General features: G+C 42.3%; 1 protein-coding gene across 1 annotated transcript in view; it reads left to right on the top strand.

The window, feature by feature from the left end:
- The window catches only part of LOC111138834 (spectrin alpha, erythrocytic 1), a 65825-nt gene that overhangs the window by 47068 nt on the left and 5934 nt on the right, over positions 1-12823 (top strand). Inside the window, 8 exon segments of the mRNA XM_022490736.1 lie at positions 1768-1866; positions 2565-2724; positions 3308-3384; positions 6529-6738; positions 8685-8981; positions 9870-9982; positions 11106-11123; positions 11607-11658. Of these exon segments, the coding sequence (XP_022346444.1) occupies positions 1768-1866; positions 2565-2724; positions 3308-3384; positions 6529-6738; positions 8685-8981; positions 9870-9982; positions 11106-11123; positions 11607-11658 (1026 nt within the window).

Below are 12823 nucleotides of genomic sequence, written 5' to 3'. Positions count from 1 at the left end.
ACAGGCAGACAGAATGGCAGGCAGAGGCAGAGGGAGAAGCAGGCTCCCTGACGAGCAAGGAGCCCGATGTGGGACTCGATCCCAGGACGCTGGGATCATGACCTGAGCCGAAGGCAGCTGCCCAACCAACTGAGCCACCCAGGCGTCCCTAACAGGCTGTTTTAATTATCAATGTTTGATAATACATATTAATATCTCAGGATTCTTTTTTTGAAGACTTAATTTTTTTTTAAAAAGCTTTTATTTATTTATTTGACAGAGGGAGACACAGCAAGAGAGGGAATACAGGCAGACAGAATGGCAGGCAGAGGCAGAGGGAGAAGCAGGCTCCCCAATGAGCAAGGAGCCCGATGTGGGACTCGATCCCAGGACGCCGGGATCATGACCTGAGCCAAAGGCAGCTGCTCAACCAACTGAGCCACCCAGGCGTCCCTGGCTTTATCAACTTTTAACACAATATTAAGGAGGCTATCTAGGAATATGTTTGAAAGAGGGACACCTATCCAATTTTAATTAAAGGAAATTTGTGTTTGATGTGGGGTACCTGAGCTTCTGAGGTGTCCAAGGGTAAGAACAGAAAAGACACTGGAAACAGAAGGTGGTCGTATTGAAGAGACTTTATTTCATGCATTATGTGTATGTGAAAACTTAGCTGAATCAGTCTATTTTATACAGTGGATCATGTGTCCAGTCTCTATGTATGGTTTCTGCATCGAGTTGACATATAATACAATCATACAAGATCATGTAGCCCATCTTGTATTTAAAGAAATAACCATCTTATTTTATGCCTAAAAACACCATATAACAGAAATCCTTTTGTTTTCAAAATGTAGTGGTTAAAAATATGATAGTCACATGAAATCTGTTTCTTCCTTTGGCCCTGGTTAGTATGCAATGTAGAAGGAAAAGTGGACAAGTGTCTTTGTGACAAGACGAGGCAAAGGGAGCAGAGGCAGCCCAGGCCTTTCAGGATGGGAGTAGCAGTGGGCAGAGCAGGCTGGACTGGATAACACTCAGAAGAATACCGAGAAGGAGGAGACACACTGTTCCTGGGCTTTGTCCTAACTCCATTCTCCATCCTTCCAGCAGCAGGTAGACATAGAGAAGTTTAATGCTGAGGGTCAAAACAGCTCAGAGTTTCTTTAGCTACCTTTAGGTCAGTTTTTCTTTTTCTTTTTTTTTTTAATTTTATTTATTTATTTGAGAGAAAAAGAGAGGGAGAGGGAGAGAGTGAGTGAGCAGGAGAGAGAGCATGAGCAGTGGGAAGAGGGAAACTCAGACTCCCCACTGGACAGGGAGCCTGGTGTGGGACTGCATCCCAGGACCTTGGGATCATAACCTGAGCCAAAGGCAGGTTATGCAGGCACTGAGCCACCCAGGCACTCCTAGGTCCGTTCTAGGTATAAGATGATACTTATTATCTATATGTTAGATACAACTTTTCATGGAATTATATAAATTTCAAGATGGTGGAATTCTTACATTTTACCTTGACCCACACTTTCATTCCAAAGTTCAGAAAAGCTGAAGTTCACACAGTAAGTTAGAAAGAATATCTCTTTCTTTTCTGGTAAGATTGCCCCTTTTGGCAAGTGAAGAGCTTCAGGAGAAGCGTTTAGTGGCATGATGGGAAAAGTGGACACGCCCGTGTTCTGCCCATGTAGCTCAGTTGTCCCTGTGGGGGGCATCAGTGGAAGTCAGAATGAGGGTGGGTTAGATTGTCCAGGCTTGGAAGTATTGATTCTCACTGACTCGTTTATGTAGAGCTTGCTAAAGAAGCACGAAACCCTGGAAAATGACTTTGCTGTCCATGAGACCCGAGTGCAAGACATATGTGCTCAAGGAGAAGACATCTTGAATAAGGTGAGCAACTCGGGGTTCCAGGCCAAGCTCATTTTCCAAAAGGGATTGCTTCAAATATAGAATCATGAGAAGTGCTAAAAAACTCACACATCAAATTTTAATACTCTCTGCCTAGCTACCTTGTTTTTGTTCTGAGCAAATAATTATCTCTTCGATTGCTGCTTTTAATAAATTATTTTTTTAAGTTCTTATCAGTATATCCTGCAGATTTCCTTAAATCCTTTGTTGACCCTCCTACTCACTGTGTGCAGAACATGGCATTTATAAAGATTTCATGGCACGATTTGGTTATAGAGTATCGTAAAAATATAAAGAGGTTTCTTTGTACGCACTAGGGAGGAGGACCAGACTGAAACCTCCTTGTGACTTGAAAATCATTCTTTTGTTTAATTGCTTGTTTTTACAAATCCTCACTAATTAAGTGCTACATAAAGAACCTTAGACAGAGGGCATTCCAGCTAAGAAGGCCACACTCAGGTAGACAAACACGCGAAGCTCTCCCAAATGCTAGAGTGGAAATAACCGTCCGAGGCATGGATGAAAAATAAAATAAATGCATTAGACCCAGGAGAGAGTAGTTACATATTTGGAGTGGGGGAAATGACACCTCTTTTACATAGTAAAGAATTCCAACTTTTAGCTCTGGATGTCCACCCATGTATCTGTCTCTCCTTCTCCCTTCCACCTTGGTGTCCCAGGAGAAAAGTCAGCAAAAGGAGATTTCTGCCAAGATAGAGTCTCTCAAAGAAAAGATCCCTTCTCTGTCCATGGCCATAAAAGCTTGGAAGTTGCAACTGGAAGACGATCACGCCTTTCAGCAGTTTAACTGGAAGGCTGACGTGGTGGAGGCCTGGATAGGTATGATGTGTGAGGGACAGGAGACGTGCTGGTGGGTTCCACTGATAGGTTCTGGGATGTTTTCACTTCCCATGGGAAGAGAGATACTCCCTCCTCACCGACTCCTACACTTTCTGGACATAATTACACTCACATTTGTGTGCTTGTGTATGCACACACACACCTCAGAAAACATGCTGATTTCTGACTGCAGAACAGAATTCCAGAAAACACATTTTCGGGAAATTGGTGATTTCATCTGTGATATTCAAAAGGGTAGAGCCGTGGCAAAACATTCTTTAAAAAAGCAGTGTGTTTGATTACTCCCAACTTATGTTTAATCTGCAATTTTCCTTTTTTTTTTTTTCAAGATACTCAGAAGTTCCCTTGGCTCTAGCTCTGTTCAGTCAGTTCTATGTTGCACACGTCCAAATAACCCATCCATCAGCCCCTACTATTCCCATCTTCCAATAAATGATCCACTCCTGAGTTCCTGAGTTAGGGGGCTCTCTTGTGACATAGAGTAAATATTTCTTTTCTCCTTACCAAGTCTGATTCAAGAGCAGCTACCTTTCCGCTCTAATCAATCATCTTTGCTCTCTAGCTGAGAAGGAAGCAAGTCTGAAGACCAATGGCAATGGGACAGACCTCGCTGCCTCCCTCACTCTCCTGGCAAAGCAGGTGAGAACAGGGCTGCTCCTGGGCAGGTGCCAAGCATGTCCATGGCCCACATACATGGAAGTTAAACACTAGGATTATCTTGTTCCCCAAATCTGTGGTTTTCTTGTCTGTAGAATCTGAGATATTATTACTTTTTCCTTTCCCAATATTGGTAACTTGCAGTTTTTTTCTCCCTCTCCCTTCTACCAGTCTTGCTGTTGCTAAGAGTACATGATTTTTATTAAATAACCAATTTTTTAAAATTTTTCTTTGTTATATCTTTTAATTTTCCATTAATATATTTTTACATTTTTATCATTTTATTTTACTTTCTTTGAGATTAACTTATTTTTAAAAAACATTTGTTGAGGTAAATATTTAGAACATCAAATATGTAGGCCTTCTCCTTTTTAGCATTTTGATGTAAGGTTATAAATTTCCCTCTAACAGGGCTTTGGCTGCACCTCACAATTTCATATGTTACTTCTGTTATAATCACTCAGATTAGATATTTCTGTTGTTACTAATTAATTATTTAACTCGTTGGCTATCCCACAGTTTATTTCACTGAAATTCCAAACATTTGGGAATTTTCTCATCTTTTATGACATATATGGCTAACTTAATTCCATTTTATTTTAAAAACACATTCTATATTGTTTTGGAAGCTTGAGTTACATCCAGCAAATGGCCTGTTTGTGAATAGTCTATGTATAGTTGAAAATAATGTGTGTTTTACAGTGGTTTATATTACCTGTCAGATTTTGGTTGTTAATCATATTGTTTAAATACTTTGTTATTTTTATATATTTTGAAGCTAGTTTCAAAGTTGTGTTGACATTTCAAATTATAAAGCATCTTAATGAATTGATACTTTTAATTATGAAATATTCTAATAACATTTCTTTAATATTTTTAAAAGATTTTATTTATTTATTTGACAGACATATATCACAAATAGGCAGAGAAGCAGGCAGAGAGGGGAGGGAAGCAGGCTCCCTGCTAAGCAGAGAGCCTGATGCGAGTCTCTATCCCAGGACCCTGGGATCATGACCTGAGCCGAAGGCAGAGGCTTTAACCCACTGAGCCACCCAGGTGCCCCTCTAATAATATTTCTTGATTTAAAGTTTTCTTCTTCACATACTAGAGTACCAGGGGTTTTTTGTTTGTTTGTTTGTTTGTTTTATTTTATTTTATTTTATTTTATTTTGTTTCTGAAGTATATATCAATTTCCATCCTTTGGTTGTTTTCTTTTATTTCTTTACATTTAGGTCTTTATATCCTATATTTTTGTTGTTGGTTTGATACATTTATACACTGCTAAATGATTGCCACTGTAGCATTAGCTGACACCTCTATCCCACTATGTAATTACCACTTCTTTTTTGTTGTGATAACATTTCAGATCTACTCTCTTACCAAGTTTCAAGTATATAATACAAGACTCTGAGCTGTAATCATCATGTTGTACATTAGATTCCCAGAATTAGTGATTCTTTTAGTTGAAAGTTTGTATTCCTTGACCAGTATCTCCTCATTACCCCCTCTTTCCAACCCTTGGCAACCACCAGCCTACTGTTTCTCTACATTTGACCTTTCTAGATTCCACTGGTGAGTGATATCAATAGCAGTTGTGCTTCTTTGTCTGACTTGTTTCATTTAACATATGCTCTCAAGTTTCATGCAAATTGTCACAAATGGCAGGATTTCCTCCCATCTCATGGCAGAATAATATTCCATTTCACACATACACAAACACACACACAACACATCTTCTTCTGTTTATTTGTTGATGGACACACAGATTGTTTCCATATCGCGGCTAATGTGAATGGTGTTGTAGTAAACACAGAAACATGGAGTGTCTTCATATTTTATATGTGCTTCCTAAAATTTCAGAGATGAGTGTTGTTTATCTACTTTGATCGTTTTATTGGAACAGTGAGTCCATTTACATTCAAAATCATGTAACTTGTGAATTTGATTTAAAGCATTTTTACCCTCCCCCTCCCCTGCCCCCCCCCAACTTTTTGGCCAGGGACTGAAATGATTCAAGATATCTATCTATTTATCTATCTATCTATCTATAGAGAGACTTTTTGCTTTTTCTTAGGACTTGACCTTTTCAGGTAGCTCTTACTTCTAGGGCCTTTTACGGGTTCAATTAAATCCCTTTTATTGGTGCTGCTCCTCTGTGTCCTAAGCTCAGTGCTGTGACGCCATTGAGGACTCTACTTAGCATCCTTGACTCTTTGCGACTGTTTTCTGCTTGGCTTCTGGGACTCCTATCCTATAGAGTTTAGGAACCCATAGATGCCTTGAGGGGGAAACAGGCAGAATATTGAACCAAATTTTTTCCACCACTGCTCCAATCCTGGCTACCTGGTTCCCCAGAAACTATCTTTTTAGTCCCATGAGATTATCAAGAGCTCTGAGCAGCTGCTTTCCCTCAGTCTCTTGACCTGTGCAGCTTACGTGTCACAGGGAAGGGTGACAGAGAATATTACTCCGATTTTACTACTATTTCACCTTCCTAGAGTTTTGATTCCTTGAAGTCTAGTGACCTGAGCTGTGTACCGATCTCATTCAAACACCTGATGTGTTGTACTTTTATCCAACAATTAAAGTTGTTCTCAAAGGGAGAATTATTTAAATATAAGCCACCGTGTTAAAGCTGGAAGTGTAGTGTCCAGAATTTTGTGATTTTGATATCAACACCATACTAAATGTGTAACTGGCCTCTCTAAGGGATCTGTTGTTAGTGTGCATACTTCCAAGATCTCTAGCAGTGCACCACTACTACTCAGAACACAAAATCTAACAGGGGATGTAAGAGACTGAGGAAGGATGTGAGCTGTGGGGAGCATTTAGTTTGGACTCCAAAAATGAAGATCATATCATGCTCCAACATTCCTTTACTATTAATTATATAGCTAACCTAAGCTCTGATTATAAAACATGCATCCACCAGAACTTAGCCATAACTCCAGCCACAAATGTTCATGTAAGTCTCTAAGTTATGTTTCCTTTTCTTGGCCCTCTCTCTAATTCTTTCCTAGACCTTCTCTGGTCCATGATAAACATCTGGTGGAACCCAGGTTTAAATGGTCCCTGGGAACCTACATTTTTTCTCTGTTCACAGCTCCTCTTTGGGTCTTTCCCAGGACACTCTGGATGCCAGTCTGCAGAGTTTCCAGCGAGACAGACTGTCAGAGATAACTGACCTAAAGGACCAACTGGTGGCTGCTCAGCACAGTCAGACCAAAGCTATTGAGCAGCGCCATGATGCTCTGCTGAGGCGCTGGGAACAGCTGTTGGAAGCCTCTGCAGCCCACAAAGAGAAGTTGCTAGAGAAGCAGCTGCCCCTACAGCAGGTAAAGAAAAGAAAAAGCCCAAATCAGGCCTCAGTAATCTGTATATTAGTCATGGATTCCAGAAATGGATTCTACTGGAACTCCTGTTTGGAGAAACTCTAGACATTTGAATGAGGGCATGGAAAGGATCAGGAAGGCATTCTTATTGAACAAGAAGTAATCAGGGATTTTTTTTTAGACCATTTGTCAGTTATCCAGCTGCCTTGAGATGGATGCCAGGCACATGTAGCAGAAGAACAGAAAGGTGGATGGTCCTAGCATACAGAAAAACTCTGCTGGCAGGCAGGAGGCAAGGCTTTCCTTACATTGTCCTCTAACCAAATGAAAGGAGCACTCAACAAGGGAAACTTGAGTTCTCATCTTGTGTTGCCCAGAGCTGGGAGATCTTGTATATGTCACTTCGCATCTCTGAGCCTTGATTCCTCCAGTTGTGAAATATAACCGTATTACCACTGTCTCTTGCTGGTCTGTGTTACAACCATTGAGAGAGAACATGGACCTGAGAACGCAGTGCAAGGCACTAAGCTCTCTGTAGGCTTATGTGATGACAATGTTCTCTCTAGTGGTGGCTGCTAAGGTTTGATGTCAATCATAAAAAATAATCAATAGTAAAAGGAAATCACGATGCTCAGTGAAATTACCGAGCATTCCTAGACCATAAGAAGTCGTGTACCAGGCAGTAAGTCAGGGTAGGTGGGGAAGGGAATGAGGAAACAAACACTCAGATAAAGATCAGTCAGTCTGGACCCTTAACTAATTATTGAAGGGCTTGGTACCTACAGAAATAAGTCCTAAGTGAAAAACTAAATCAATTTGTGGGCAACTTTACACACATATATGCGTTCTACATAGAAAGATGTTTTACATTTTTATTCTCTTTTGCTTAACTTTCAACCTCTGCAAAGAGGTTTGTCATTTGATTTCCTGCTTATAGAATCTTTGTAAAATACAGAGATGATCCATAATATTACGGAAGTGATACGAGGTACCTTATAGGTTTTTGCGTCTTTCCCGTGTAGGGGCCATATCAACTATCTCTGTATGGGCCCATTTTACAAAGAGAGTGCTGAAGTGAGTACAGGGTAAGATGTAATGGTCTAACACCTTTGACATACCTCTTCCATTTGGACCAATTTTCTCCTCCTTAACCTCCATATTTGGGAATGAAAACTCATTTCACATTTGCCTTAGATAAATCTCTTGGGAAATACAAACTGTGGACCCGAAGTCTATGGTACATTTTAATCTAAAACCATTTTTGGTCACCTACTGTTTGGAATAATCCATACTATTTCTCTTGTTCAGAAATTCAGACAGTGCAGTCATTCAGAACATCTGGATAACTCCAGAACGTAACGTAGGGGTAAGGGTACAGTTTAGAGGGTAGGAACTGGGTTGAGCCCTGAATAAATTTCAGAAAGAAAGCAAAAAAGGACTTGGTACAGACAAAAAGACACCAGAGAGGCGTTGTCTTCAGAAGAGAGAAAGAAGAAGCAGAGTGGGAGAGACTGGCCTAGCCCATCAGTGATCTCGGATTGAATGATTCACCCATTCATTCATTTAATGCCTACTTTTGCATGTTTGCCATGTGCCAGGAAGAACGAGGGCACACACTTCAGAATAAGAAACCATGAAATCTCATCACTGGAAATGGACCTTGCTTCGTTTGGACTCTTGGCACTAAAACAACTCTAGGAGTCCTTCCGCCTCTCTATTTGTAGATGACGAAGACTTGACTAGTCTCACATCAGGGAACCAGGACCTGGGCAGTGCCTCAGATGCACCCATGTGCCCACTGATTTCATGTCCTCGGTGGTTTCAGTTCTGTCCTCTTGGAGAGCTGACCCTGAAAATATTTGAATATGGTCTTTATTTGTTAATCCTCTGTCCTCTCTCTTGCTGAGGGCCTCTATCAGGAAAGATGGAGATGACTTTTTTCTCTGCAGGCTGAGGAGCTGTTCATGGAATTTGCACAAAAGGCTTCCGCTTTCAACCATTGGTGTGAGAATGCCGAGGAGGACCTGTCGGAGCCTGTGCACTGTGTCTCCCTGAACGCAGTCCGGCAGCTGCAGAAGGATCATGAGGCCTTCTTGGCCTCCTTGGCCGGGGCCCAATCTGACTTCAACAATCTGCTGGAGCTGGACCAGCAGATTAAGGCCTTAAATGTGCCCTCCAGCCCTTACACGTGGTTAACGATGGAGGTGCTAGAGAAGTTCTGGAAGAACCTGTCTAACATCATCAAGGTAATGGCACACAACAGAGGCTGTCTTTCACGGTGGTGAGCATGACAACCTAATGTATTATACAAGTTGTGGAGGGATCTTTTGAGAAAGAAAGGACACAGTTAATAACAATGCTGGGTCAGCAGTCATGAATAGAAACTGTCTAAGGAAATGTCAGAAGTATGCTCATGGTGGGTACAACCCTACGCCCCAGCATTCAGACACTCTCATGCCTCTGGGCGTTGAGCAGTGATTCAAGGAAGCAAACACGGGCTCCAGGAGGTGGCTCTAAACATGGGGTACGAAAGTTCATGAGGTTCATGTATAAGTTCATAGTCTATAGATTCCCCACAACCTTATTTTGTACCTACCTCCAAAGTGCCTTTTTTATGTGTTTGTGTATAATTTTTATGTGTATAATATTATTCATCATAGAAACTATGGAAAACATTAAAAAGTTTCACAAAGAAAAATGTCACCAAACTATCACCAATTTTATTTTATTTTTTTAAAGATTTTATTTATTTATTTGTCAGAGAGAGACCACAAGCGGGGGTTCAGGGGGGCAGCAGTTTGTTGCTACTTTTCCCTTTAGGGCTGTGTTTACGTTCATTTAAATGAAGATTTCACCTAGAAAAAAAAAATGAGAAGAGGACGATTTGCCTTTATTACTAGCTTATTTGTTACTGGGCTTGGTCTTACTGACACCTGCGACCACTTCGGGGTGTGAGGGGAGCTTCCTGCCCCTTTGCAAGGAGAGGTGGGCGGGAGGAAATACAAGCGCGTAGGTGGCACATGCTTCCGGAAGACGTGTTAGACTGGGGGGAGGGGAGCGTGTAGGAACCGGCTATTTTACTACAAAGAAAGGTCTTCAATGTTCAGGCCACTATTTGTGATTCGGGGTTTTAGGAACGGGAGCAGGAGCTGCAAAGGGAAGAAGCGAGACAGGTCAAGAACTTTGAGATGCGTCAGGAGTTTGAGCAGAATGCCAGCGCCTTCCTTCAGTGGATCTTGGAGACCAGGTGCACAGTGACCCCTGCCTCACCTCGGGGATGAAATACATGCTGAAGGGAGCGGGAGGGGGTCCTACAGCACTTACATGGTCCTAAATTCACCATATCCTGTGAGTGCTTCTTAAGTCTGGAATTGATGGTTTTCTAAAGCAATCCTTGCAAAACCAAGAAACGAGAATGTCATGCCCCTGCCCATTGTCCACAGGTCCATATTCTCACCTAGATACTCTCATTTTTTATTCCTGTTGCCTGTGATTAAGTCTGAAATAACATAGTCCCTTATGTTTGCACTTTACAAAGTGCTTCTATACCCATGGCCTCCCTAACTCTCCCTGCGACCTTGAAAATTGTATAGAGCAGATGTGATTACCTCTGCCTCCAAGTGTGGTAAGAAGTTCCCTAGACAAATAGACTCGCTCAAGGTCACGTATGTATTTATGGGCACGACCAAGGGCAGAGCCTACTGTGAGCACCCCCTGTGAAGCTATCATGCTGCCTGATCACGAAGCCCTGGTGAGAATCAGTGAGATACTGTACGCTAATTGCTTTTATTAGAGGCAGAATGTCTTCTACATGAAAATAGCATTTGTCACATGTTCTGGGGCAAATGACCTGGAAAAGAAGAGACTTGGAGGATTGTAATACATTAGAATAAACGTCAAAGTTGGTGGACCCTATCCAGTAGGTGGGTCAGAAATGGGGACTTTTGAGAGTTGAAGGGGTGGTTTAGACAACCTGTGATATATACTGTTCCTACGAACCCGACAAAGAAAAACCAGATGGTGGGCAAAAGGAAAACCTGTGTCACAGCTAAAAGTCATGGGTCAGAAGGCAGAGGAAGCACAGCTCATCCTCCTCTCCTTCTGGTTTGGTCCCTCATCCATCCCCTGGCAGCGTGTGCCCAGCACTGAGCACATCACCTGAAACCAGAGCTCTTCATCCTAAGACAGCAGCTGCACAGAGGCTCTGAGTTCCTCCAAGATGGAGAGATTCTGGGAGCAGTACAAAACAGGTTCCTATTAGATTTAGAACATTTCATTAATCTAGGGAAAGAAGATCATTGAAGTAATTTGTGTTAATGTGTGATTTCTCTTTTCTCTCATTTGATTCCTGTCCGGACCTCCATGCCCAGGGCTTATTTTCTGGACGGGTCAGTATCTTATGTTATTATGTTTGTTTTGTTCTATTCTGTGAAACTGATAATAAGGAGGACTTAGCGCCCATGCATCTTCATCATCACCACCGTCACCATCAGACCGAGAGGGTGCCTGACTTTAAGGATGGGGTGGAAAGAGGAGAACCCGGAGTATCAGACTGTCTGCATCCCACTAGGGGGCGTCTTAACCTCATTAGGTTCAGGGTATGTTACGAGTAAGAGCCATGAGGAAGGGATGGAAGCCTTCCTGCAGACACGGAAGAACAAGGGCAGACCTTCCTTCTTTTCTCATCCATCTAGCAGCTAACCAGTTGGCAGAACAGTTCAGTTTCCTGAAAATCTGGTGTGAAAATTCATTTCAGAGGAGCCGTATAATAGACACAGAAGTAGAGGAACATAGGTGTTGGAATAGGTCTGTCTGGGTGAAATACTGACTTCTGATATCATGAACGACATTTCCCTCTGGTTCATAACTAGGTCTTTGCTCAAAGAAACAGGAACTCTGGAATCCCAGCTGGAAGCAAATAAAGTAAGTAACATTTGCTTATTAGCTGAGATATGGCCAGAATTATGAGGAGTGCAAGGGAAACGCTTTAAAGGCAACCCCCGTAGTACTTTCAGGTAAACTCCCCAGGCAGAAGGTCAAGGGCCTCAGGGTCTAGTTCCAGCACTGCCAGCGGCTTGTGTCTCTCACGGCCATTCCATGGGCATGGCCTTCAGTTTACCTCAGTAACCTCTACTTCTGTGTCTATACAATGGAGTTCATAATACGGGCGTCAGTCACTGTGATAATTAAGAAAGAAAATAGGTGGGCACCTGGGTGGCTCAGTGGGTTAAAGCCTCTGCCTTCGGCTCGGGTCATGATCCCAGGGTCCTGGGATCGAGCCCCGTATTGGGCTCTCTGCTTAGTAGGGAGCCTGCTTCCTCCTCTCTCTCTGCTTGCCTCTCTGCCTACTTGTGATTTCTCTCTGTCAAATAAATAAATAAAATCTTAAAAAAAAAAAAAAAAGAAAGAAAGAAAACAGGTGCAGAAGCCATCATCATTGACAATCACTTGATAATATAATTAAATCCAGATGGTCTCTCAACAGCTGAGTGAAGCAACGGGCTAGAAGAGTGTTTCTTAACCTTATTTTCATTTCTGCTCCACCTCAAGGAGAACATTTAATTAATTAAATCTAATTACTCCCATATGAAAGGCCTTGAATAATGAAGAGTAAGATGCCATCAGGTAGGACCGATTCCTGGAAGGTCACAAGCCTTTGCACCATGTAGTACACTCAGTATCTCCATCCTCCCTCATCCTCAGAACCCGTTCCCTCCTTCCCTGCTCAGGAGAAAGCATGGCCTGGATGCAGGCGGTTGGCATCAGATGTGCCTGGAGGACAGGTACATCCTGTGGAGGTCTGTCCATGTGGTGGCAGGGGAGCCAGCTGGAGCTCAGCCAGTCCCCAGTGCAGATAACTCGAGGCGCAGATCGCTGGGAGCCAGCCATGCAGGTGTCCTGGGAGTACACCTCCTCTCTGCTGCAAGATGTAGCTACTAACCCTTAGATTTATATATTACACATGACCAGAATGACCGAGGTCACATCTCCTAACCTTCCCCCATTGCATAAGTGGATTTCCTGAATGGTTCATTTTTCAGAGAGGACAGGAAGAGTTCTGGGAATAATTTAAAAAGAAAGAAAGAAG

Source organism: Enhydra lutris, unplaced genomic scaffold (assembly GCF_002288905.1).
Source record: "Enhydra lutris kenyoni isolate GAN:26980312 unplaced genomic scaffold, ASM228890v2 scaffoldscaffold94, whole genome shotgun sequence".
Classification (NCBI taxonomy): Eukaryota; Metazoa; Chordata; class Mammalia; order Carnivora; family Mustelidae; genus Enhydra; species Enhydra lutris.
This window is presented reverse-complemented; position numbering and strand designations above follow the sequence as displayed.